The sequence below is a fragment of the Fusarium venenatum genome, assembly GCF_020744135.1.
Source record: "Fusarium venenatum strain MPI-CAGE-CH-0201 chromosome Unknown EDB82scaffold_4, whole genome shotgun sequence".
Classification (NCBI taxonomy): domain Eukaryota; kingdom Fungi; phylum Ascomycota; class Sordariomycetes; order Hypocreales; family Nectriaceae; genus Fusarium; species Fusarium venenatum.
Window position 1 is genome coordinate 4140098 of NW_027072132.1, and position 21535 is coordinate 4161632.

The 21535-nt window shown below is 47.2% G+C and overlaps 10 protein-coding genes and 1 non-coding gene across 11 annotated transcripts; 6 read left to right on the forward strand and 5 right to left on the reverse strand.

Moving 5' to 3' along the window:
* Positions 1–163: 163 nt before the first annotated feature.
* Positions 164–1257, reverse strand: EDB82DRAFT_515056 (S-adenosyl-L-methionine-dependent methyltransferase). Its single transcript, XM_065608974.1, has 3 exons — positions 1049–1257; positions 834–996; positions 164–785 (listed from the first exon to the last, which is right to left on the reverse strand). Exons 1-3 carry the CDS (start codon positions 1183–1185, stop codon positions 258–260), a joined length of 828 nt encoding a protein of 275 aa, XP_065463406.1. The 5' UTR covers positions 1186–1257; the 3' UTR covers positions 164–257.
* A 1958-nt stretch (positions 1258–3215) lies between these two features.
* EDB82DRAFT_480526 (uncharacterized protein) lies at positions 3216–3722 on the forward strand (the record flags this gene model as incomplete). Its single annotated transcript, XM_025738399.2, has 1 exon — positions 3216–3722. One exon carries the CDS (start codon positions 3216–3218, stop codon positions 3720–3722), a length of 507 nt encoding a protein of 168 aa, XP_025593163.1.
* A 663-nt stretch (positions 3723–4385) lies between these two features.
* Positions 4386–5049, reverse strand: EDB82DRAFT_529897 (ankyrin repeat-containing domain protein; the record flags this gene model as incomplete). Its single annotated transcript, XM_025738400.2, has 2 exons — positions 4386–4750; positions 4851–5049. 2 exons carry the CDS (start codon positions 5047–5049, stop codon positions 4386–4388), a joined length of 564 nt encoding a protein of 187 aa, XP_025593164.1.
* A 246-nt stretch (positions 5050–5295) lies between these two features.
* On the reverse strand, positions 5296–6829 carry EDB82DRAFT_529898 (Spo11/DNA topoisomerase VI subunit A; the record flags this gene model as incomplete). Its single annotated transcript, XM_025738401.2, has 7 exons — positions 5296–5817; positions 5863–5934; positions 5987–6007; positions 6117–6203; positions 6254–6362; positions 6411–6477; positions 6523–6829. 7 exons carry the CDS (start codon positions 6827–6829, stop codon positions 5296–5298), a joined length of 1185 nt encoding a protein of 394 aa, XP_025593165.2.
* Positions 6830–6955: 126 nt separating this feature from the next.
* On the forward strand, positions 6956–9736 carry EDB82DRAFT_515091 (terpenoid cyclases/protein prenyltransferase alpha-alpha toroid). The gene is made up of 3 exons (XM_025738402.2): positions 6956–7495; positions 7553–9265; positions 9312–9736. Exons 1-3 carry the CDS (start codon positions 7238–7240, stop codon positions 9639–9641), a joined length of 2301 nt encoding a protein of 766 aa, XP_025593166.2. The 5' UTR covers positions 6956–7237; the 3' UTR covers positions 9642–9736.
* A 239-nt stretch (positions 9737–9975) lies between these two features.
* Positions 9976–11813, forward strand: EDB82DRAFT_515094 (uncharacterized protein). Its single transcript, XM_025738403.2, has one exon. It carries the CDS (start codon positions 10133–10135, stop codon positions 11705–11707), a length of 1575 nt encoding a protein of 524 aa, XP_025593167.2. The 5' UTR covers positions 9976–10132; the 3' UTR covers positions 11708–11813.
* On the forward strand, positions 11744–11825 carry EDB82DRAFT_t244. Its single transcript has one exon. It is a non-coding gene; the product is annotated as a tRNA-Gly (tRNA).
* Positions 11826–12505: 680 nt separating this feature from the next.
* EDB82DRAFT_579810 (SGS domain-containing protein) lies at positions 12506–14291 on the forward strand. The gene is made up of 2 exons (XM_025738404.2): positions 12506–13719; positions 13769–14291. The coding sequence occupies exons 1-2, from the start codon at positions 12713–12715 to the stop codon at positions 14172–14174; spliced, it is 1413 nt and encodes a 470-aa protein (XP_025593168.2). The 5' UTR covers positions 12506–12712; the 3' UTR covers positions 14175–14291.
* Position 14292: 1 nt separating this feature from the next.
* On the reverse strand, positions 14293–16040 carry EDB82DRAFT_515096 (uncharacterized protein). The gene has a single exon (XM_025738405.2). The coding sequence runs from the start codon at positions 15841–15843 to the stop codon at positions 14356–14358; it is 1488 nt and encodes a 495-aa protein (XP_025593169.1). The 5' UTR covers positions 15844–16040; the 3' UTR covers positions 14293–14355.
* A 122-nt stretch (positions 16041–16162) lies between these two features.
* Positions 16163–18678, reverse strand: EDB82DRAFT_515098 (uncharacterized protein). Its single transcript, XM_025738406.2, has 2 exons — positions 18492–18678; positions 16163–18215 (listed from the first exon to the last, which is right to left on the reverse strand). Exon 2 carries the CDS (start codon positions 18194–18196, stop codon positions 16394–16396), a length of 1803 nt encoding a protein of 600 aa, XP_025593170.2. The 5' UTR covers positions 18197–18215; positions 18492–18678; the 3' UTR covers positions 16163–16393.
* A 952-nt stretch (positions 18679–19630) lies between these two features.
* Positions 19631–21275, forward strand: EDB82DRAFT_529904 (nucleotide-diphospho-sugar transferase; the record flags this gene model as incomplete). Its single annotated transcript, XM_025738407.2, has 2 exons — positions 19631–19719; positions 19778–21275. 2 exons carry the CDS (start codon positions 19631–19633, stop codon positions 21273–21275), a joined length of 1587 nt encoding a protein of 528 aa, XP_025593171.1.
* Between the last annotated feature and the right edge of the window lie 260 nt (positions 21276–21535).

Sequence of the window (21535 nt, forward strand, 5' to 3'; positions counted from 1 at the left end):
TGGATATTCGCTTTCGCACCAGTTAAACTTACATAACAAGGATCATCATCGCTTGCGTTCCGCAGTGGACTTGGAGATGGTGGAGAAGCCAGAAAGGGCTAGCGCCAAGATCGATACCACGTGATATGTCGCTTGATTTATGATTTATGCAATGGATAACTTGGGCATAACATGAACCTCTTCTGATGGTATTCGTATTGATAGTGAAGAAATAAATGTGTCTTTGAAACGTTTTTGATACATATCCTTTGCGCCTCTCAAGTACTAGGCTTTCTTCCTCTAGCAAAGAATAATTGCTGCTTGCCTCCAATCTCCCTAGGCACCTGTAATGGCGTCGAAGTCCATTTCCAAGACCAATCCTCCAGTCCAGCTTTATCGTACGCAGTCTTGACCTCGTCCTCTTCGAATCCCATTCTATTAACACTGAGTTTTGAGAAATCCATTTTCCAGGTCCCGCCTTCGCCACCTTTACTGTCTGAGTGAGAAACCCAGTCAATGATAAGCAAAAGTCCGCCTGGCCTCAGTCTTTTAGAGAGCTGCAAGATCATATTATCCGGGTCCTCAATATGGTGGAGAGCCATGCACATAACTATTAAATCAAAATTGAAAAATGCAGGCGTGTCGAGTTCTAGGCATGGCGTCGATTCTGGTTCGATCATGTCGCCTTGTATCGCGTGCATCTTTGTTGGGGTATATCCTGCTTTGAGTGCCATTTTGTTGTACTGTTCTGCCATTGCTGGTGATATGTCCAAGCCTCTAACAGTGGACATGAATGGTGCGAGTGCCTGACATGATGAGTATTGATTCGATAGTGACCGAGCCACTGGACTTACGCGAGATGCCACACCATTACCGCAGGCGTAATCCAACATCCTTGTCGGTCTTGAGGCTGGAGGTTTAATACCGATCCAGTCTATGTTTTGTCGAAGCTCTTTTGATATTTGATTGCATAATTCGATAATCCAAGGCCATTGGAAAATTACGGGAGAAACGTTGCTAGACTCAAGTCAATACATGAAGCAAGCCAGGACACTTAATAAGAACGAACTCGTAATGAGATTTGTTGTGTTGTCCTATAGACCTTGGAACATCTTGGAGAGGGCCATGGTGATGATGGTGAGTATGGTACTGCAGGTGGTGATGGTGATGATGGCAATGAGGGATGTCTTCAGTAGGCTGTTCCATATTTCGAGATAATAAGTGGCGATGGTTAAGTAGGATTAATATGACTTATTATTGTAACTTGAGATGCAGAATGAGGCTTTGTGTAGAACTCGATGCTCTCAAGGTAGGAAGCAATAAAAGGGTTTCAGTTGGCGAGAACCCTGATGGCCTCTCCTATCAATCCACCCAAGCTCACCGTAGTCGCTGATTTGTCGCGAAAGCCACTCCCGGCTGGTTCTTTCTTACAGTGATAGCGTCATCCAACTTAATCACAAGCCTCTTGTACCTATTGGCGCACAAATTTATTACAAGGAAGACGGTATAGACGTTTTGGTTGTTGACTACCGGCCCATATAAATTGAATGCAAAGCCAACATCCCGGGCATTGCAACCACATATCCAATACTTGCTATTTCATAACTATCGACCAACACGGTAATACAATGGCTTAACTCTAAACAGGATTTTATCTCTCAAACTCATTCATGCTTCTACTTGATATCACTAGATAAGGTTGGTAGTCACAACTGATTAAAATCCTCAACAAGGTCCAGCATTAATGCAAACAAGGCATGGCCACAAAAGCAAAAACATCGTTAATGGACTTGTTTCGTTTCTTTCAACTTTGCTCAACGGAAAAGATTCACAGTTACAGTATGCATTGGGCCCATTATGATAACTGTCTGTATACTAAACTTGTCTTTGTGGCTGTTATCTGAAACCTTACCTTACGTCCACATGTGTATACAAGTTACGGTTGTTTTAAAGGAAACGAGCCTGGATCTCAACCATTTCTGATCGACTGTTACACAGAAAGAGTTCCAAATAGAAGCCTCCGATCGTTGAATAGGGAAGATGACAATTGCCAAGGTGTTACCCGTAGACAAGACAATGGTGGCTGTTTCAAGTCTATGGTTAACCCTGATGATGTCACGACATCTCCTCAAGAGGGGAGATGCAGTGCTATCAAGGGAACTTGCTACTAATAGCAGGCGTTAGAATGAACCTGGGTGTCTCTATAACTTTAACAAATGTAACCATGCCAATGGCATAGCTTCCCGTTTGATATAGTATGTTAGTTGGGTTCAGGGTTGAGTTTGATTCTAAAGATAAATTCTATTTTTTGTATAATACCTTCTCGAGCTGCCTGACCAGTAAACCTCGTATATCTTAACGCTTTACAGATTTACTTAAAAAAACTATGGAGGTGATGCTGAATAATCAAAACCACTTCAAATGGGTCAGCCAAGAGCTTGAGGATGGCATGTAAAGGAACTCTGGAGACATCCATCTTATTTGTTGATTTAAAACTTTACCCACCGCCCTGGTTAAAGAAATACATTAGCCTATACAATTTTGATGTTTTATGATACTGATCAAGGTATTAGGATTGAACAAGGAAATTCTTGAACTGTGATTTTGATACGGTAACGATCTTAGCAAGCCTTATCTATAGCAAGGCGGTGGATTAAGTGATAATATTTCTAATCTTGAAGCTGGGGGCTGAGCAAAAAACAACAGGTTATGTTTCGGTCTACCAAACACAATTTCTATTTGAATTTATTCAATTTGGTCGAAAGTTTTGACAGTCTACAGAAAGCAAAACCTAATCTATCCATGGAAGTCTACAGAGACCTGGATGGGCAACACCTCTAAAGACTTCGACCATTCATGTGAATGTAGTTCTTAATGTCTCTTGTTGCGTTTCAACAGACGCTGCACAGACAAAGACATCTGGTCAAGTTTCCAAGCTATTAACTTATCAAACTCTTTGTTTGCCATCATGCACTCTTATTTTTCACGCGACATGAACAATGCTTCATATTCTAGTTAGAGTTTTCCAATAGAAGAGAGGGATAGAACACTGTTCATTCTGTAACAAGAACCATAAAGACGATATAACTTTGAATACCTATATAAAATCAAACCGATCCAGTTGTAGAAAGTCAACCCAATTCAACAGTCTTACTCCAAAGCATCTTCTTTCATTGCAAATCACCATTTTCAAATCAATCATCATTCAACCACCTACCACTAGAGACTCTGCAATCATGTGCAAATTCATGGAACTTGAGTTCTCCTGCTCCACTGCCGACAACCCACATCGGCTGGAAACTCCAGGGTTGCTCCCTTGCGACGATTTCCAGAATTGCGTAGTTGAACTGGTCGTCCTCAAAAAGCCAGACCCAGAGACTGGACTAAGCTCACGAGTATTAGTGCGACACTACGATGTTGTCAAAATCGATGGTGATTGCCAGAAGTGCGCTGAGCGAAAGACCACACTCATACAGAACGAAGAAATAATCTTCCTAGCACGCAAGAAAGAGTCGAAAGACAGGGACAAGCTTCCAGAAGGTCCCACTAAGGGAAGTAAGGAGAAATTCGGAGATGTCGAAACCCTAAACCAAATCCGCCAAAACAAAATTGACAATCAGCCTGACCTTGTCAAGGCGTCGCTATGGTTTCCCCTGATGGTCGACAAGGCATGTTCTGCAAGAGACATACCTGTGGTGCTACGGAATAGGACTGTCTCTTGGATATCTCGACTACTCGTATGAATCCCCAGTGTTCAATTTACTGTCCGGCGCATACTTGAAATAGACTTCGCTGCGGTCTTCGCATCGCAGATCTCTCGACCCTTTACTGTACTAGGCACCAAACGGAGATCTATTTGAAGCTTGCCTCTCATCAGTAAATGCTGAGCTGGGACTTTAGGATTGGGTTGAGTATAGTTTGAATCTTGTCAAGGATTGAGATCTAGATATGGGTAAGAAAGTAGGTAGTAAAAGAAACAGGCTGGTCCTGTCTTTTGTTCGAAATATGCCCTGTCTCTTGCGATTTACTATTGTCACTTATGTCTTTGTGAGAGCAAAACATCTTTGGGTCGCTTTTCAAACCTCTTCCACAATCTAATTAAGTACTGATATTCAGGGCTCTTCCACTCTTCTACCTGAGAACAGTATATCCTGGCCAGTTACTATTGTACTGCTGTGGATATACTGTTATGGTCAATACTCTTCTATTTTCAAAGATTGATAGTATACCGCCACATATGTCCTGGTCAATACAGAAAGTGTTTTAGTCATAAGTGATGTGAAAGTGTTTTCGTTGTTCTCATAGATGTCCTAAACTCCCAATTCCTTTTTCTTTTCCCAGCCTCGAGGTCTAAGCCCTACCCATCCATATCCATTTCCCCAACCTATATCATTCCTTGGAACTTTCTACGAAGTCTCCTTCTTCTCCTCACTCTTGTCACCGTCCTCCTCAATCTCGACAGATCCGACAGCAGCTTCCAGGCCGCCTTCTTCTTGGTTCTCGTCCTCGAGCTTCTTAGCAGTTGATAAGAAGTACTCAGCCACGTCGTTCTTGTGGTTGAAGTAGGCCAGGTCAAGAGGAACGTAGTTCTGTTCGTTTGCAAGCGCGGGAGAAGCACCCTGCTCGAGGAGCAACTTGATGACGTCGAGATGACCGCCTAGAGCCGCCCAGTGTAGACCAGTGTTTCCAGCTTCATTTGCCTCATCTAAAAAGGCTTGCTTCTGCTCCTTTGGTCGGGTTTCGAAGTATTGGATGAGCTGGCGGACGATTTCTGGGAACTGTTAGTTTGATTTTGCACTACTATTGGGGATTTGGACTTCAGAGTCTGTAATCTTCAAAGTTTCCAGGTCCCGTGGCTTTTCACTTCATACCTAGATGACCGTTCCCCGTTGCCATATGCAAGCATGTAGACTTGTTGGAAGCATCTTGAGCAGCTGCAACAATCTCAGCCGGGCTGGCGTTCTCTCGCTCAGCCAGAGTCTTGATAGATTCAGTCAGATCCTCCTGCTCTCCAGCTCGGGAAAAGTAAATGAGATCATCGATCTCGTCTTCTGTGAGTGTGGGGGCCATGATGATGCGATTGATGATGATTCAATGTCGAGAATATAAAATTTTGTGAATATGAGGGGACTGTGTGGGTAGATACCCCGCTATTTTCGCACGGTGTGGGGGTGGGTCGATACGCAGGGTAGGCAAGTTTTGATGGCCATTTTCATGAGTATGGCATGCTACTTCAACTAAAGTTATGTACAGAAATCGGATCTGTTGATTCATTTTTCGTATCTGAAAGATAGTCTCACCAGTCTTGAGCCCAAATCATAACGTATCACTAATCAATGCCTCGCCAATCTCACCATCGAGCCATGAAAACAGATCCCCAGACTCATCTAGCCACTCGATCTCAGCTTTGACTCCAAGAACCAACATCAATTGCAGTTCGTGCTTCGTTTCTGACACTTCAGTCTCATTGTGCGATGGGTTGAAGATCTTCTTTAGCGTCGAGATTGCTGTGTTTCTTTCTCTCGCACTCATATAAGAAACAGGGTTGCGACATGAGGTAGAGGTGATGGACGACTGGGAAGACTGACTGAGTGTGGCGGCAACCGAATCACCAGTATAATCCCGAAAGAGATGCGTTGACTTGATACCAAGCCATTCTAGTGTTTCGGTGCCGAGATCGGCTTCATGGCTGAGTCTGTCGGATCCGTATTGGTAACACCGCCGAATCTTGACTCCGTCGGGGTCGTAGTCGAACAATCCCAAGATTGGGAGCTGTGGATATCTGGTGCTTACAAAGTTCAAAAAAGAACGAGTGGTCAGGTCCGGATACCCTTTTGCCTGCTTCAATAAGTCCACGTCTTAAGAGGTCTGACAAATACGTACAGTGACAAGTACGCCGGGGCCAGACAGAGACACCCTCCAGAATTGGGAGGAGCAGAGTGATCTGAAGACGGCCTTGACAGAATATAAGCCTTTGAACATTTGGAGAAATGAAATACAGTCTTACATCCTTCTCCACTACCAGAATCTATCTGGTATTGTAAATGTCAACGCCAGAAATTGACTGCACAGTTGGGATGGCTACTCCCTACTCCAATCAGACTGTGGTAAATGATAGCACATCAGGTTTGACCTACCAGGTCTCCTAAACAAGGGTTCAGCATGCTGCCGTCATGAAGACCGATTGTCAGCGGCCCAGCTAGTACACCTTTTGAAGCTGCAACCTGCTATAGTAAGCAGTCATGCTTAGTAGGACTCAACCGAGGGGGCGCACAATGTTCAAGTCTCCACGACTAATACCAAGAGTGAACGCGATATCGTCAACAAGTTCGTCTACCTCTCTTTGCTTTTCGAAGAGGTCTTGACGTTGGTAGAAGATATGGCTGAGCCATTAGTAAATATCTTCCTGTGTTCGGACAGAGCCAACTAACCGTTTGGTCAGGACTGTGCCAGATACAAGAGCATCATGTGAAAGCTGAAGGATGAGAATTATGCGCGCTTCTCATGTCAGTCAAGAAATATGCAGGTGCCGCAGAATATTACCGAACTTGATGGCCTCTTGCTTGTTACGACCGGGGAAGTGAACTTGCTCCGGAGTCGCATTGGAAGCCCGACGAGTAGGTTTTCTAGTAGAGAATGCAATCGACAGCTCTTGGCCTGCAGCTAAAGCGTCGATGATTTGCTCGAGAATGCCTTCTATGCGAGCCACGACTGATCCGACATTCGTATTGTGAAGTATCGTATTCGTATCACTGTCATTGACTGTCAGTGATGATGGGAGGTTAGTCTGGTGTCTTTGGGTAAATTCTGGTATGGCAATTGTTTGATCAATGTCTGGTTCTTCGTCCATGTCCACTAAACGTCAGAAAGGTCAAATAGGTGATAACAACGCTGTGAAGCTCTTCAAGAGATACAAAGTATTGTCCGAATACGCAGACGATGTCTTTTGTGGATGGTTGTCTTGTGTAGATGCAACCAATCCCGCGCGGGCCCGAATTGACTTTCAGGGGCTTGACCGCTAAGGTCGGGGCATTTTAATGTCCCTGGCCCCGTACCGGGCAAGTGCTACCGGCAGTCCGCGGCCCTTTCCTCTAGCCCAAACTGTTTAATTCCGGTTCCGTGTCAGTTTAGTTTAAAGCATGTGCTTCTGGCATGATTTGGCTTTGACAAGGGGTTTATTTCAACATCACTCCACCACTACTCTATCGATTGACTTGACTCTTGTGTTCCATTGAGAACCTCTGTACCTTCTCCAAACATGGTCGCCAACTCTAGTGGCCATGACACTAGCGCGCTAAAGTCACGTAAGCGCGCTGCTGACTCTGAGTCCGAACCACTATTGAAACAGGGTCAGCCATTCCCCAAGCAGCCGCGCATCGGTTCAGAGTTGGACAAGACACGATGGAGGCTCAAGGACGACGACAGCCGCCACACTTGGCACTACCTTGAGGACGATGATGCTGCAAAGGAATGGCCCCAGAGTTATGCTGAGAAGTGGTACTTGAACCAGTCCCTGGTGCGTGCTCATTGTCTAGGATCTCTTGTCAAGCCGAAGCTAATATGGTCATTGTAGGATCTTCCCGATCTCCCAAAACCCGATAGTCCTTTGGCAGCCGCCACGAATGGCCTCGACTTCTTCGAAAAACTTCAACTACCCAGCGGTCACTGGGGTTGCGAATATGGCGGTCCTATGTTTCTCTTGCCCAGCGTTGTCATCACCTGGTATGTCACCAGGACACCGATTCCCTCTTCGAAAGCGACAGCGATCTACAACTACATAGCTGCGCGAGCGCATCCCGAGGATGGCGGTTGGGGTCTACATATCGAAGGCGAAAGCAGCGTTTTTGGAACCTTGATGAACTATGTAGCCCTTCGTCTTGTTGGAGTCGAAGCCGACGATCCTGTATTAGTCAAGGCCAGAGGCACTCTCCATAAGATGGGAGGAGCGTTGTATGCGCCACACTGGGCAAAGTTCTGGATGGCTGTCCTGGGAGTGATGGACTGGGATGTTGTCAATCCTGTGCCACCAGAAATATGGCTACTTCCTGATTGGGTTCCTTTTGCGCCATGGCGATGGTGGATTCACATTCGAATGGTGTTTCTCCCGATGGGTTGGCTATACTCCAAGCGATGGAGTTGCGAAGAGACAGATGTTACCCGATCATTAAGGAAGGAGGTCTTTGTCGAAGACTACGCCAAGATCAAGTGGACAAACCACCGCAACGACATTGGTGTCGTCGACAACTACCACCCCAAGTCATGGCTACTCAACACAGCCAACTGGCTGATTGTCAATATCTGGAACTCTTATCTTCGACCCAATGTTCTGAAAGAAAAGGCCGAGGCCTGGTCGAGCAAGCAGGTTGACATGGAGGATGCCAACACTGACTATGCATGCTTGGCGCCTGTCAACGCCACCATGAACACAGTCATGTGCTACGCTCGTGACGGCCCGGACAATTACGGCGTTCAAAGGCACATTGAGCGACTTGAAGAATTTCTCTGGGTCAAGGATGAGGGTATGCTGGTCAACGGCACTAACGGTGTCCAATGTTGGGATACAGCCTTTTTGATCCAAGCCGTCTTTGAAGCCGGCCTCCACAAGGACGAGAAGTGGAAGCCAATGTTGATGAAGTCGCTGCATTATCTGGAGAGACAACAGATCCGAGAGGACTGTGTTGACCAGGATGTTTGCTACCGTCAACCTAGAAAGGGTGGCTGGCCATTCAGCAACAAGGATCAGGGCTATGGTGTCAGTGATTGTATCTCCGAAGCAATGAAGGCCATCATCCTTTTGCAAAAGGTGGGCGGCCTCCCCGAAGTCCTTGAAGAACGAAGGCTATTCGATGCCGTTGATACCCTGCTGCTATATCAGAATGACAATGGTGGTATGTCATCTTATGAAAAGCGACGAGGAGGAGAGTGGCTGGAAATGCTCAATGCCGCCGAGGTTTTTGGTCGCATTATGATCGAATACGACTACCCCGAATGCACAACAGCTTGCGTGACGGCTTTGTCTTTATTCAACAAGTACTGGCCTGACTACCGCACCAAGGAAGTCAGGACTCTAATTCGAACAGCCGCTGAGTGGATCAAGTCTAACCAGCGTCCCGACGGTGGTTGGTACGGAAGCTGGGGTATTTGCTTTACATACGCTGGCATGTTTGCGCTCGAGAGTATGAAGCATATCGGTCAGACATACGCTACAGGCGAGAACTCAAGACGAGGCTGTGACTTTTTGATCTCCAAGCAGAGGGCTGATGGCGGCTGGTCAGAAAGCTACAAGGTATGCGAGCCAGAATTATTTTGAAGATCTTTACTAACACGCATAGGCCTGCGAAACTATGGAATATGTTGAACATCCCTCGGGGTCCCTTGTGGTTCAGACAGCCTGGGCTTTGGTCGGCCTGATGGAGGCTGAGTACCCCCATGTGGAGCCCCTGAGGAGAGGCATCCAGTTGATCATGGATCGTCAACAACCCAACGGAGAGTGGCTGCAGGAGGCCATCGAGGGTGTCTTTAATAAATCATGCATGATCTCGTATCCCAACTACAAGTTTACTTTTACCATCAAAGCGCTGGGCATGTTTGCCAAGAGGTTCCCTGAGGAGAAGCTGGTACCTAGCTGGACCATGGAGGAAAATGGTATTGAGAAGTCGTAGATGAATACATAATGCATGACAAGATATGCATTCACGACCTAGATTATTATACAATTCTACTTAATTAACTCAGACTCACGTTTGATCTTTTGCAACCGCTTCTATCAATGCTAAAGCCGCAGTTGAGGTATGTTGGTTCAGATGAAAGGCTCCTGGGGCGCAGCATCCTGCGGCCATATACCGACCACAGCTGGCCAACACTGGCTGGCCACTGCCTACATAATTTATACAGTTTCTTGAAGGTATTCGCTGCGGCACTGGTATCGAGTGTCTGTTTGCTGCATGCAACAGCCTTGCATCCTTGCGACAGTATTTATGTACCTTCTCTACACTTCATAGATCATCATTTCTTCTCTACCCTTCCATCCATTCTCCTTACCCAACTTGAGGCCAAATATTATTTGCCAGATTCAACCAGGTCTTTTTTTACTTCTTCTTTTTTACCCTTGCTTCCTGAGCCCAGATCAATCACCTTTCATTTAATCTCCCCAATGACTCTTACCAAAAACCAAGAAAAAGAAATCTACTTGGCCTACAAGGGCATCTTCAGCAAGCAATACTCACATCTTCGAAAGCTTAAAGGGGTCCAGCTGCGCATCAATAACACACTAAATCAATCCGTCGTTCAAACTGTGATTAGAAAGTACGGGAAAGACGAGGTTGTGAAGAATGTTCGCGTGCTATTGGAAGCCCAAGTTTTTGAGTCCGAGAAAATGGCGGAAACTCGGTTCTCCCTTGGAGAACCATCGCCGCCTCCAACCCCTGAGCCCGATAACTATAAGCCGAGAGTAGGTCAGCAGAAGCACAATCCTGAAGTAGTCAAAGAGCTACTCCAAGACCCCTTGGATTTGGGACAAAAGGGCGTCGCCTTCACCAATATCGATTTCTTACTGGGTATTTCGCCAGACCCTATCAAAATAGAAGAGCCTGTCAAGGTTGAGCCAGAGGACGACGTTCAAGTATCGAAGGTCTGCGATGTGTCTTTGGCGGGGGTTGATGAGAGGCTCTCATCGACATCGCACCTGCACGAACGGGAATCGGAGACACTCAAAGACACTACGACGCTTGTATCACCCATAACTGACAAAGGAAACTTCACAAGCGTGGCTGCCTTGAAAGGAATCTGCTTAGGCTCGACGCTATCGCCGATTGTGAATACGAAATCGAACGTCACCGTTTCTCCTTCCAGCAATGGCAGTGGCGCGCTCTTGTCTTCGCGTGAGTACAAGATCGAATGGAGCCAGTTTCTGAAGCTTTATACTCACATAAATCGCCCAGCGCCTCAATCGCCTATCAATTCCCAGAAGAACGAAGAAGTGCTTGCAGCAAACCAGGCCGATCCACCTTTCAAAACACAACACCTTATCCTCAAGCGTATGCAAACCATCTTGGAACACGCATGCTTCGACTTCGCCAAGGAAAACATGCCTGGTATCCTGACTACCAGGCAATGGGACTGCCCTGAAGCAGGCGAGTTGAATATCTGGGTGTGGCAACTAAGAAAGAGGCTGGACGAGCTAAAACGTCGTGCTTGCTCGAAAGGTGTCGAGGTTTCTCTAAAGTCTGTCTTAGATTCAATCTCAGATATCCGTCACTTCGCTGTTCATCGCCAGCCGATTCGTGGCGACCATCTCGCATTATTGTCGAGTCACGCCGTTGTATTCTGTACCATTCTTGAGGTCCCAGATACAGATGCTCTGAGCACACTTCAGACGGTGCGAGATTCTGTCAAGACTCGCCTTGCAGAACTTTCTGATCTGAAAAATGGCATTTACAGCAAACTTGACACTGCTCTCGAGGGGATAGCTGTGCGTCGAGCAGAGCTAGATGCCCTTGAGCAGAAGATTATCCAGGATGCGCACGACAAGTTCGAAAGTCACCGGACCATTGCCTGGAACCAGGTGGACCATCTGCTTCCCTACAGATACAACGAACCCTATACGATCAGGCAAAGCGACATCGTCCTCCGTCATGCCCTGAGAGTATTTCCGAGTTTGATCCTGTTCCTTCCTACTATTCTCATCTGCTTGCTCTATTGTTTGGCTTATTTCGGCTTCAGTTGTTGACAGTTGATATGAGAGCTGCAAACCAAGAAAGCAACTGCGTAATTGGTTTAGTGGTAAAATTCTCCGTTGCCATGAAGCAAAGTTCGGGGAGCCCTGGGTTCGATTCCCAGATTACGCAATAGAGGACATCGTGAACCTTTGGATCTCTTTTTGCCTGCTCGTTTGTGGTGTTTGGTTGGGGAGTGCAAAGCCTGACATCAGGGTACCAGAAAAGTTGGCTGCCAGGAGCATAAGAGACTAAATTATTAGGCCACTTTATGCTACTTAGGCCATACTTCTTAGGCTATTTACTTTTTATAGTCTAAAGCTTAAAGGTACTAGGCCGAGGAGTCGACACGCGAGCAGTGGAATAGGGTCACGGGTTGGTGTTGCAAGAAGGCGGTTTGTTAACCGTGGAGTCGAGATGTGTTGGCATCTGGGTTCTCTCTGCCAATAAAGGCATAGTCGTCGTGTTGAGGGTGACGCGGATGTAAATTATTACAGAGTAAACTTGATGGCTTTACACGATTTCTAAAGTCTAATACCGACTGTAAATTAGTATACAGACATTGAATAGAGAGAGTTGGTGTAGTGCAGCCACTTCCGTTTCTGTCCAGCATAAACGCCAGTACCCGAGTAAGACTATGTCTGCAGTGGCAAAAGACATTTAAGGCTTTGAAATCATAAGAGACACAAAGAATAAAATAGTTATATTAGCCTTAGTGCCTTTATCATAAACTTAAGATACTTTCTGGACTTCTTTGTTAGTGCAGACAACAAGCTACAGGCATATACAGCTACAATTAAGCGCTATGATGAGGAGCGCATCATCCGCCCGTTTGCCCCACCAAAGCTTCCAGAACCCACCATCTAGCTTCAGCCTTTGTTTGACTTAGGTTTACTCTGACTTCTGCCTTGCTGCAACATTAAACACAAATGTCTACAAAGTTTTTGTTCTTTATTTAAGGGCACTGTCATTTCCTTTCTTCCAATCCCATATACCCCTGCGTACCTCCATCACCCACCATGTCTTATACCACATTGGCCCAGCAGGGTCTCGCCGCCGCGGAAGCGCGCAACTGGGACGAAGCCATCGACAAACTCACAACCGCTCTCGAAACCTCCAAGAATCCCCAGTGGCTCATAGCTCGATCGAAAGCCCTTATTCACCATAAGAAGTTTCATGAAGCACTCAACGACGCCAATCTCGCTTGGCACTCAGCGTATGACCGTAATAAGCGACCGCTGCTTGTTGAAGCCCACTATCGACGTGCTGTTGCCTACTTCCGTCTTGGACAATATGCCAACGCCGATGCATGCTGCGTTTACTCCATGCGCCTAATCAAGAACTTCCCTGCTATCGAAAAAGAAGACCCAGCCAAGGCCAAATGTGACGAGAATGGTTTCTACAAGATGACCTTGAAAGATGCACAAGAGGAGTCGACGACAGATGAAATAAACAGGAACAAGGGTCCCTCAGTCCAAACAGCGGAGCCAGCTAATTGGAAAGACTGGCGTATAGCTAGCACTCTGCGTATGCAAATCCTATTTGCTATGGAGAAGCTCCCCGAGGATGACCCTGCCCGCAAGCTCACTACAAGCGTCAAGCCTGAGTTGAAGGAGTTGGCAGGCTTGGCGGATTTGGGAATAACCGACAACAAAACCCCTTCTGCTACTCAAACTCCTGCTAAGCCCGCCGTGGTCGATGATTCTCCTCCGCGAATCCAGGAATTCCAGAACAATGACACCATGTCAGTGTCCATTTTCTCCAAGAAAGTCAACAAAGACAAACTTCAAGTTGTATTCAAGGACGACTTTGTTTCTCTTGATTCTGTTGTTTGGCCAGATGGCACCGAGAGATGTCTAAGCTTCCACACATGGGGTCCTATCAATACCGATACTTCAACCTACAGGGTCACTCCCAACAAGGTTGAGCTCACACTCAAAAAGAAAAGTCCTGGGATGTGGAAGCAGCTGAAGAAGGATGGGGACAACAATATAACCTCCTCCAGCGCACCCAATGAAGAAACCGAGTATGTTCCGTGCCTCTCCTCTAACAACATGTACTAACCTCAATCCCAGAAAGCTCAAGCTCCTCAAAGAAGCTCGCAAGAAAGCTATGGACGCCGCTAATGCCTCAAGCGAGGCTACTTCTACCGTTCAGGAAGATGAAGCAACCATCATCGATAACAATGGAAAGGGAAAGCCCCCCGCGTCACCAGAGTCCTCTTCGAAACATCCTGCGTCTTCCAAGACCGAAACCAAGAACTGGGACACTATCGGCGCCGATATTGACTCCGACGAAGAGAAGGACGTTAACGTCTTCTTCAAGAAGCTTTTCAAGGGCGCTACTCCTGAGCAGCAGCGAGCCATGATGAAGAGTTTCACTGAGAGCAACGGTACCAGTCTCAGCACCGATTGGGATGATGTCAAGGACCGAAAGGTCGAGACCGTCCCCCCTGAGGGTGTTGAAGCCAAGAAGTGGTAAACATCTCATGGGGAGGAGTAACGATGATCGACGAAACATAATTCATGGCCTGCATTTGGATCGGTTAGGCGTTTCGGAATGGGAATCAGAAAAGTAGTTCTTAACATCTAAGCTTTTATTTTAATTCAAGCAATTCGTAGTCTACAGTCTCATTATACTGTGCGTGCTCCATATCCTCGTTTTAGTTTCTCAACATCTCAAATTCTCGGGGACCCATTCTATCGATACTCTTGTCTTTCTTCAGTCCTTCAACCATTTCATCAACCTGTTCCAAGACCTTGCCAAATCGCTCTGACGCCCTCACTTCCGCATCTTCATTATATCGGGTCCACTCCTTACCGGCTCGATACTTCATCGCCAGTTCCTCAGGCACATGCAGCGCGCGGCTCACAAAGTCCTCTCTCGAAATGTACGCTCCCCTCAACCATCTTGATCCACCACCGGCATCGAACTGGTTGCGCCCATGCATAATCCGTGTGTTATCGAAAAGTACACACTCTCCGGGTTCCATCTTCATCTCGTACATGGCATCAGGGTCATTGATCAGTCGATCGAACAGCTTCGCTGGCTCCAGCCACAGTCGCATATCGACAGAGACGTTCTGGTATTGGTTCTGGAAAGGCGGGCTCCAGTATACACCAGCAAGGTTTTCATTTGGGCCGAGATCAAAAATCGGTCGCCTCTGTCGGTAAAAGTATCCGTGTTTCTCGTAGTGATACGGAATCATCACGCGTGCGAGATTCCTGATGGTGGGGGAAGATTGTAGGTAAAGGAGTTTGCCTGCGAAGAGACCATCACTGAAAAGTGATTCGCCGCCTTCACACGAATTCTCCATACAATGAAGCAGTTGGATAGCAGGCGGGCTCTCAAGGTACAGCAGATCCTGGTGAAGGCCCAAGTAGCCACTTGTGTAGGCTACGTTTTCAGCGTCTGGCTTGGCGCGAACGTCAAACGTGCGGCCGTAGAAGGTCTCCTTGATGTTGGCGATGCGCGTGGTGATTTCAACGATGGAATTCTCGTCTTTCGGTACGTTTTTGAGGAACACGAGGCCAAGATTGGAGAGGTCTAGAATGGTGTGCCAAAACACGTCGGAGCCTTTCATGAATTCGTGATAGTCAATTTTGCGAACACGTTCCTGGATAATGGCCTTGTCCCAAAACGTCCGGCCTGTCTTGGGATACACAAGTTCATGCCTTGGAGCAGGCATCTTCTCTACCCTTTTGTAACCCATTGCTTTATCGACTGATAGCCAGGGCAGTACCATCTCGTGGTCTGGGTACATGTCATTCTTGAATGAGATGCTGATACCTTCTTCCGTCGAGCGAATCTTGTCAATGGCAATATCCGATGGTATAGATGTTGTGGCAAAGGTCTTTTGACCCGAGGCTGTGTCAACGCATGCTGCACAAGTACAACTGTCGCGGAGGAGGATGGCGTCTAAACTTGTCCAGCCGCCCTTCTTCTTTTTCTCTACCACGTAGATAGAGCGGTCGGCGCTGGAAATGGTGAGAGATCCATTTTTGGCTTCAAAAGAGTCTCGAGCTTCGAAGACGGGAGGCGGGCTGGCCAACTTTCTGTAGCTACTAGCTCTTTGAGCACGTACTCGAGTTAATGAGAATCCACGGGGGATCGCTTTACAGCTCTGGGTTACCAGTCGGCGAGAGAACATGATGAGTGCTCTCAACTACCTTCTATCGCTTCTCTTCAAAGCGCCGAAGACCAACAAAGTTAGGGGGAGGACAAAAAACAAAAATTACAGGAAACGAAAAGGTCAAGTTCAGATCAAGTGACATAGATATGCACCTAGCTGCCTCTATGTACCTCGGCCAAAAGGGAACGAGGTACCTTATAGTAGCTTCATGTGGGGTTGTCGGCTCAAGCCCCGCGTTTTGGAGCTGATGACAGCTTCTATCAAAAGCAAACAATGGGTTGACATGATATGATGTACAGTTGTCACTACGGGACAACCATCCAAAATAAATCACAGCGTGCTTTCATAGGTAGCTTAGGTATTTACACAAAGAAGTTAATCACGAGTATGTTGCGATCATTTGATCAAAGATAATGTGTTTTTTTATGTCTTGATATAGAATATCGTGCTGTGCAATGAATTATAAACGCCTGGTCGCCTACTGTACATCAAAGATCACATTATCCACCGATATGATACAAGCACATATTTCCATCCATTCAACGTTTTCTCATTAAGCGTAAACTCATCATCCTCTGTTGCGATTGCTTGACCATCGCTTGACCATCACTTCTCTGACCTTGTATAGCTTCAGGGCCTCGGCGACACCTTGCTCAAGAGCCTGCTCGAATTTGGATGGAGGTGGCACATCCACATAAACGAGCACAAGACTTTTGGTGACGTGTGAAAGGACGCGCACAGTCCCATGAAGCCATTGCCAGGTCTTTTGCGGCTTCTGCTTTCCGCTTTCCTTCCAAAGGGCATCAGAGTAGGACGGAATGACAATCAATCCAAACTCGGCATGATCAAAAACAGGTCCTCGAGTGTACAACATCCAGTCAACACCAAACTTGATACCGCCACGAGGAACCCAACCAAGCGATCTGAAGTGGTGATAGACGGCGTAGTGAACCAAAAAGTTGTCGTCGGGCTGAAGGGCAGGGTCTTCAGCCTCAACACGAGGGGGGAAGTATGAATGCTGTCGGAAGAGTCTCAACAAATCCAACGATGACAACTGAGAGCCAGAAGCAGGGTCGGTAACTTGCAAGGCCCCCAAGCCGAAGCTTAGGAAGAAAGCCTCCTCGGGCATAAGCTGGAGGTGTTCCATATTCTTCAGAATAGGCTTGCTTGCAATATCCGTTTGGGCGTCTTCTTTTCGTCCGTTAAGAGCTACAGGCGAGATAGGGCGGGCATCACCCAGCCCATTCAGCTTGCCGTTGGACTCTACACGTTTGGGGCTTGGAGGGTCTGCGAAATGAAACGTAGTTGACTCCACAGTAGGAGAAAATCGGACGCTCTTGCGACGGTTCTTCGGTCTCGTGACGTCTTCATCATCAGATGCGGAGCTTATAACAGAAGCCGTGCCATTGGTAACGACTCCGTTGACCGAGTTGGAACGCACAGTATCCACAGACAGACCAAGTCCAGCCATATGGGATCCAGAAATCCCAAGAATATTGAGCTCATCGGTAGCCTTGTCACCAGCAAGCTCGCTGACGATATCTGACGCCGAGTTTGGTAGAGATAGAATGGTCCCAGGGCACACTGGCGAGGCAAATGTTGGCACAGGAATGACAGGTTCGACAGGCTGAATGGGCTTGGGCTGAACCAGGTCTGCCAATGAGTTTGGTAAAGACAGAAGTGCGGCAGGGCTGACAGGTGACTCGTAGGTTGGAAGAGCGGCGGCGGAGGGTGAAATTGGCTTGTCAGACCCGAGCGATGCAATGTCTTTCGACTCTTGGGCTCGCAGCTTCTTTTGCTCTGCCTTTAGGGTTTTGGTTTCTTGTGCCTTAATTTCCCTCGCTTTCGCTTCTTCGGCTTCCTTCAGTCTAGTCTCTCTAATCACTTCCTGCTCGAGACGTGCTCGCTCCCACTTGGCGCGCATACGCTCTTCACGTCTCTGCACTGTCATGATTTCGCTGACATGTGCATCAGCAAGTCCTTGTCGGACCTGCTCACGCTTAAGCCAATTTGGCTCACTACGACTTAGAGTACCCTTTCCATAGAAGCCTTGCTCCCACAAGGCTCGGGTAGAGACATCATCCGTAATGTGGACAGACGATGTAGCGGCAGACCAGGTTCCAATGTGCACAACCGAGGGTTCCGCCTTTGGTGGAGACCACAGCTGGCCTAACCACGCATACGCAACATGGAAGAAGGATATGGGGTTGTTCGGGTAAAAGGCCGGCAGAGGAAACGTGCGGATCGGTGCCGGAAGGGCATAGATCTGGTGCAATGGTGGCCCTCGCTGCTGGGATTGCCGTTGGCCGGCAGAATCCGTGGTCGGCACGATACCAACGGGCTCTGTATTTAATGATTGAATCTCAGCCATTTCTCGGGGTCATCTTGGTCTTGCGACAGATGTTAGCTAAGATCCCAAGTATGGAAGAGATAAACAGAAGCCAAATGTGTTGCGTTGCTCAGATACCGTTGTAGTCTATAATATCAGAGCTTCATGGGAGACCAAATGAATGGATTCTCTAAGCATTTTGACATGGTGTCATCACCGCAACAGAACAAAACTTGAATGAAAAGCTTTGAGAAACTCGAAGCACAAAGTCATGAGCTTCGTGCATTCGAATGAGGAAGAAAATGCTTGGAAAAAGAAAAAAGTCAAGAAAACCTACCTATCTAGGACGTGACCCAAGCACGATGCTGGCTGGGAATTAATCCTCGTGGCCATTCACAGCAACACAATGCTCAACCTCGAAGGGTGAACAATGTTGATTGCTCAAGTGTGAAGCTCGACCTGAGGTGCGAAGCTTCCACGAGCTGTGAGAGATTTTGTTGTTTTCTTGTGAGGATGATGACAGAGAAAGGTTGACGGGGGAAGAAAATCGAGGTTTTCTGAAATTGGAGCTCCCCACTTTGATGCCTCGTGCGCAAGGCCAACACTCAGGCTCTCCATCAAGGAGATTTCACTGACCAATCTCTCCACTTGTAGGCGACAAGCTTGCTTCATCAGGACCTGAGCCTTTTTAAGCCGCATGGGGATGTTGAAAAGAAATGTTTCTCATTGATTCAGTTAGACCCTAAATTATATCTCTCCAGAAACAAGCTGCAAGTAAACAGAAGCAAGAATTTGGAGCTATGACTAGATCAAATCGTCATGTGTAGCTTGGTGCTTCCAAGCTAACATTAGAGCACTTGACCAGTGACTGTGTGCCACAGAGCCATATCAACACTGTCATCACTCGATTACCCTACAGCACGAACAACCCGTTTTCTTATTCTTCTTTTCTTAATTCAGTAACTTTGGACAGGCCCCGGGGGGTAACAGCTCAATAGCTGTAAAACTCTAATGCTCAGATCAAGTCATATTCAGAGCATTATTGCCGAAGTAACTACTCGTTAATCTTCGTAGTTAATGCATGACTATGATACAACTACCGGGGGGCCAGCTCCAGACAGGTGGCCTTCTAGAAACACCATAGAAACCTCCACGGTAGTTTTCATGAGCCGACAGCAAATCAGGAGCAGTTTCACGAACAGGAAAAACTATCACTTTCAAGCTTTCATTCACCATCATCTTTCTGATAGCGATAAACTCACTTTGCACAGTCAATAAGTTGTTCAATGTGTCACTCACCACCTAATATGTAATGCTAGCGGGGCTCCATACCCGTCCAACCTCCCTCCACAAGACCTGGTAGATCTCTGTTTAATTACTCCTACCTCCAACCCTACGGAGTAGGAGTACCCTTTCAGAGGAAACCTTCCTTTCCATTCGAAGGTTTAATCTTGCTCCTCCACATTCAACATTACCATGTATTCTTTTTTAGAGTGTCTCGCTGGAGCTCTCTTTTTACTCGGCTGCGTTGTTGTTGCCCTTGTCGTCATTGGTGTGCGTGCGCTGTAAGTTTTTCATTCACCACACATCTACGTCTAAACTCCCCCTGACGCGCGACCCAAGCCTCTGCAACTTTAAGAATCGCCCTGCTCCTCCGCTGTCCTCTCAGCTTGGCCAGAATGCGCCGCACGTCACCATTATTCGACCCGTAAAGGGCGTAGAACCTAGACTGTACGACTGTATCGCTGCGTCCTTTCGACAGGACTACCCACAGGACAAGTTCTCGATCCGCCTCTGCCTCGAAGATGATACCGATCCCGCGTACCCTATCCTCCAGAAGGTCATCGACGATTTTCCCGCAATCGATGCGCGTATCATGCTCGAGAAGGAAGACCATGTACTAAGCCAAACTGTCAACATGGGTCCCAACCCCAAGATCCGTAATCTCAGTCGGGCGTACCGAGAGGCCAAGGGTGACATTGTATGGATTATTGACTGCAACATCTGGATGGCAAAGGGAGTTTTGGGACGTATGGTCGACAAGCTCATGGGTTACAGGGTCGGCGGCGCTGCAAAACCCTACAAATTTGTCCACCAGCTTCCCATTGTTGTGGACTTGATGGACTTTTCCACGCCACTCGCGGCAGAAGGCCAGTCTCTTTTGGATGCTTCATCGGAGGAAGACCACCATACTGGTGATTTGGATGTCGAGGAATTTCCCAAAATCATGTCTCAGGGCGGTGGACGCATCGATGAGATGTTCATGACAACTTCGCATGCCAAGTTCTACTGCGCCATCAACACCCTTCGTGCAGCGCCATGCGCTGTTGGCAAAAGCAACATGTTCCGCAAATCACAGCTTGATCAAGCGACGGATGCCATCTTGAATCCAAAACTAGATCAAAACAAAAACCTCCCAACAGGTGTTGATTATTTCTCGCACAATATCTGCGAAGATCATTTGATCGGCGATGCGCTATGGACGACGGATTTCCCCGGGTATAGAAGCCACGGACTTGTCTGGGGTGATATTGCCGTCCAACCAGTATCAGGCATGTCTGTTAGGGCCTACACAGCACGACGATCTCGCTGGCTCAGGGCTAGGAAGTACACAGTCCTTTCAGCAACAATCCTTGAACCGTTCACGGAGTGCTTTCTGTTCGCTACCTACATCTCCTTTGCGATGACAACTATCCCATTCTTCAGCCAGATCTGGGGCATTCCTAAAACTTGGAACACCATGGCAATTGCCTGGTTTGCGACAACTACTCTGTGGATGCTTATAGACTATATCGGTTACTTACGTCTGCATTCCGGTGTCACCATGGAGGTTGACGAACACACCCCTTATTTTGCCAAGGGCTTCAAAAACACAGGCGGAATCAAGAGCCGCCCATTTCTGGAATTCTTGGCTGCTTGGATCGGACGTGAGGGTCTTGCCTTTCCTGTCTGGGCTTATGCAGTTGTTTTTGGCAACACGGTCAACTGGCGCGGACGACTATTCTACATTCACTGGGACACTACAGTCGACGCTGTTGAGCCTCGAGATGAACGAATTCGCGAAGTGAGGACACCTGAACTTGAAAGAGGACATTCGCACAACAAGCATCGCGTGGATTGATGAGGCGTAGGAGCTGATACTACGACATGTATGAGGTGGGTGTATTCAGGTTAATGAGGATGAAGCAGAATATGGATAATACCCCGGGCTTGAGGCAACGGGTGACGTGTTACGACAGCTTATGGCATGAAGTCGGAATGATATATAGAACAGTCGATACATATACTAATGGATAAGCATGCTTGATTTCTTGAATTGTTTTGCGTCCTTTAAGTAGCCAAGACACCCAATCTGTGCTGGCTCACAAACTACTGCAGTCT

Bases quoted from the DNA above. Each gene is read 5' to 3' on its own strand.
- EDB82DRAFT_515091 (XM_025738402.2), top strand. From the start codon at position 7,238: ATGGTCGCCAACTCTAGTGGCCATGACACTAGCGCGCTAAAGTCACGT. The intron at 7,496-7,552 runs GTGCGTGCTCAT...TGGTCATTGTAG, and splicing joins GGTACTTGAACCAGTCCCTG to GATCTTCCCGATCTCCCAAA. The intron at 9,266-9,311 runs GTATGCGAGCCA...TAACACGCATAG, and splicing joins GCTGGTCAGAAAGCTACAAG to GCCTGCGAAACTATGGAATA.
- EDB82DRAFT_515098 (XM_025738406.2), bottom strand. From the start codon at position 18,196: ATGGCTGAGATTCAATCATTAAATACAGAGCCCGTTGGTATCGTGCCG.
- EDB82DRAFT_515094 (XM_025738403.2), top strand. From the start codon at position 10,133: ATGACTCTTACCAAAAACCAAGAAAAAGAAATCTACTTGGCCTACAAG.
- EDB82DRAFT_515056 (XM_065608974.1), bottom strand. From the start codon at position 1,185: ATGGAACAGCCTACTGAAGACATCCCTCATTGCCATCATCACCATCAC. The intron at 997-1,048 runs GTTCGTTCTTAT...ACTTGAGTCTAG, and splicing joins CACAACAAATCTCATTACGA to CAACGTTTCTCCCGTAATTT. The intron at 786-833 runs GTAAGTCCAGTG...TCATCATGTCAG, and splicing joins GTAATGGTGTGGCATCTCGC to GCACTCGCACCATTCATGTC.
- EDB82DRAFT_579810 (XM_025738404.2), top strand. From the start codon at position 12,713: ATGTCTTATACCACATTGGCCCAGCAGGGTCTCGCCGCCGCGGAAGCG. The intron at 13,720-13,768 runs GTATGTTCCGTG...CCTCAATCCCAG, and splicing joins GCACCCAATGAAGAAACCGA to AAAGCTCAAGCTCCTCAAAG.
- EDB82DRAFT_515096 (XM_025738405.2), bottom strand. From the start codon at position 15,843: ATGTTCTCTCGCCGACTGGTAACCCAGAGCTGTAAAGCGATCCCCCGT.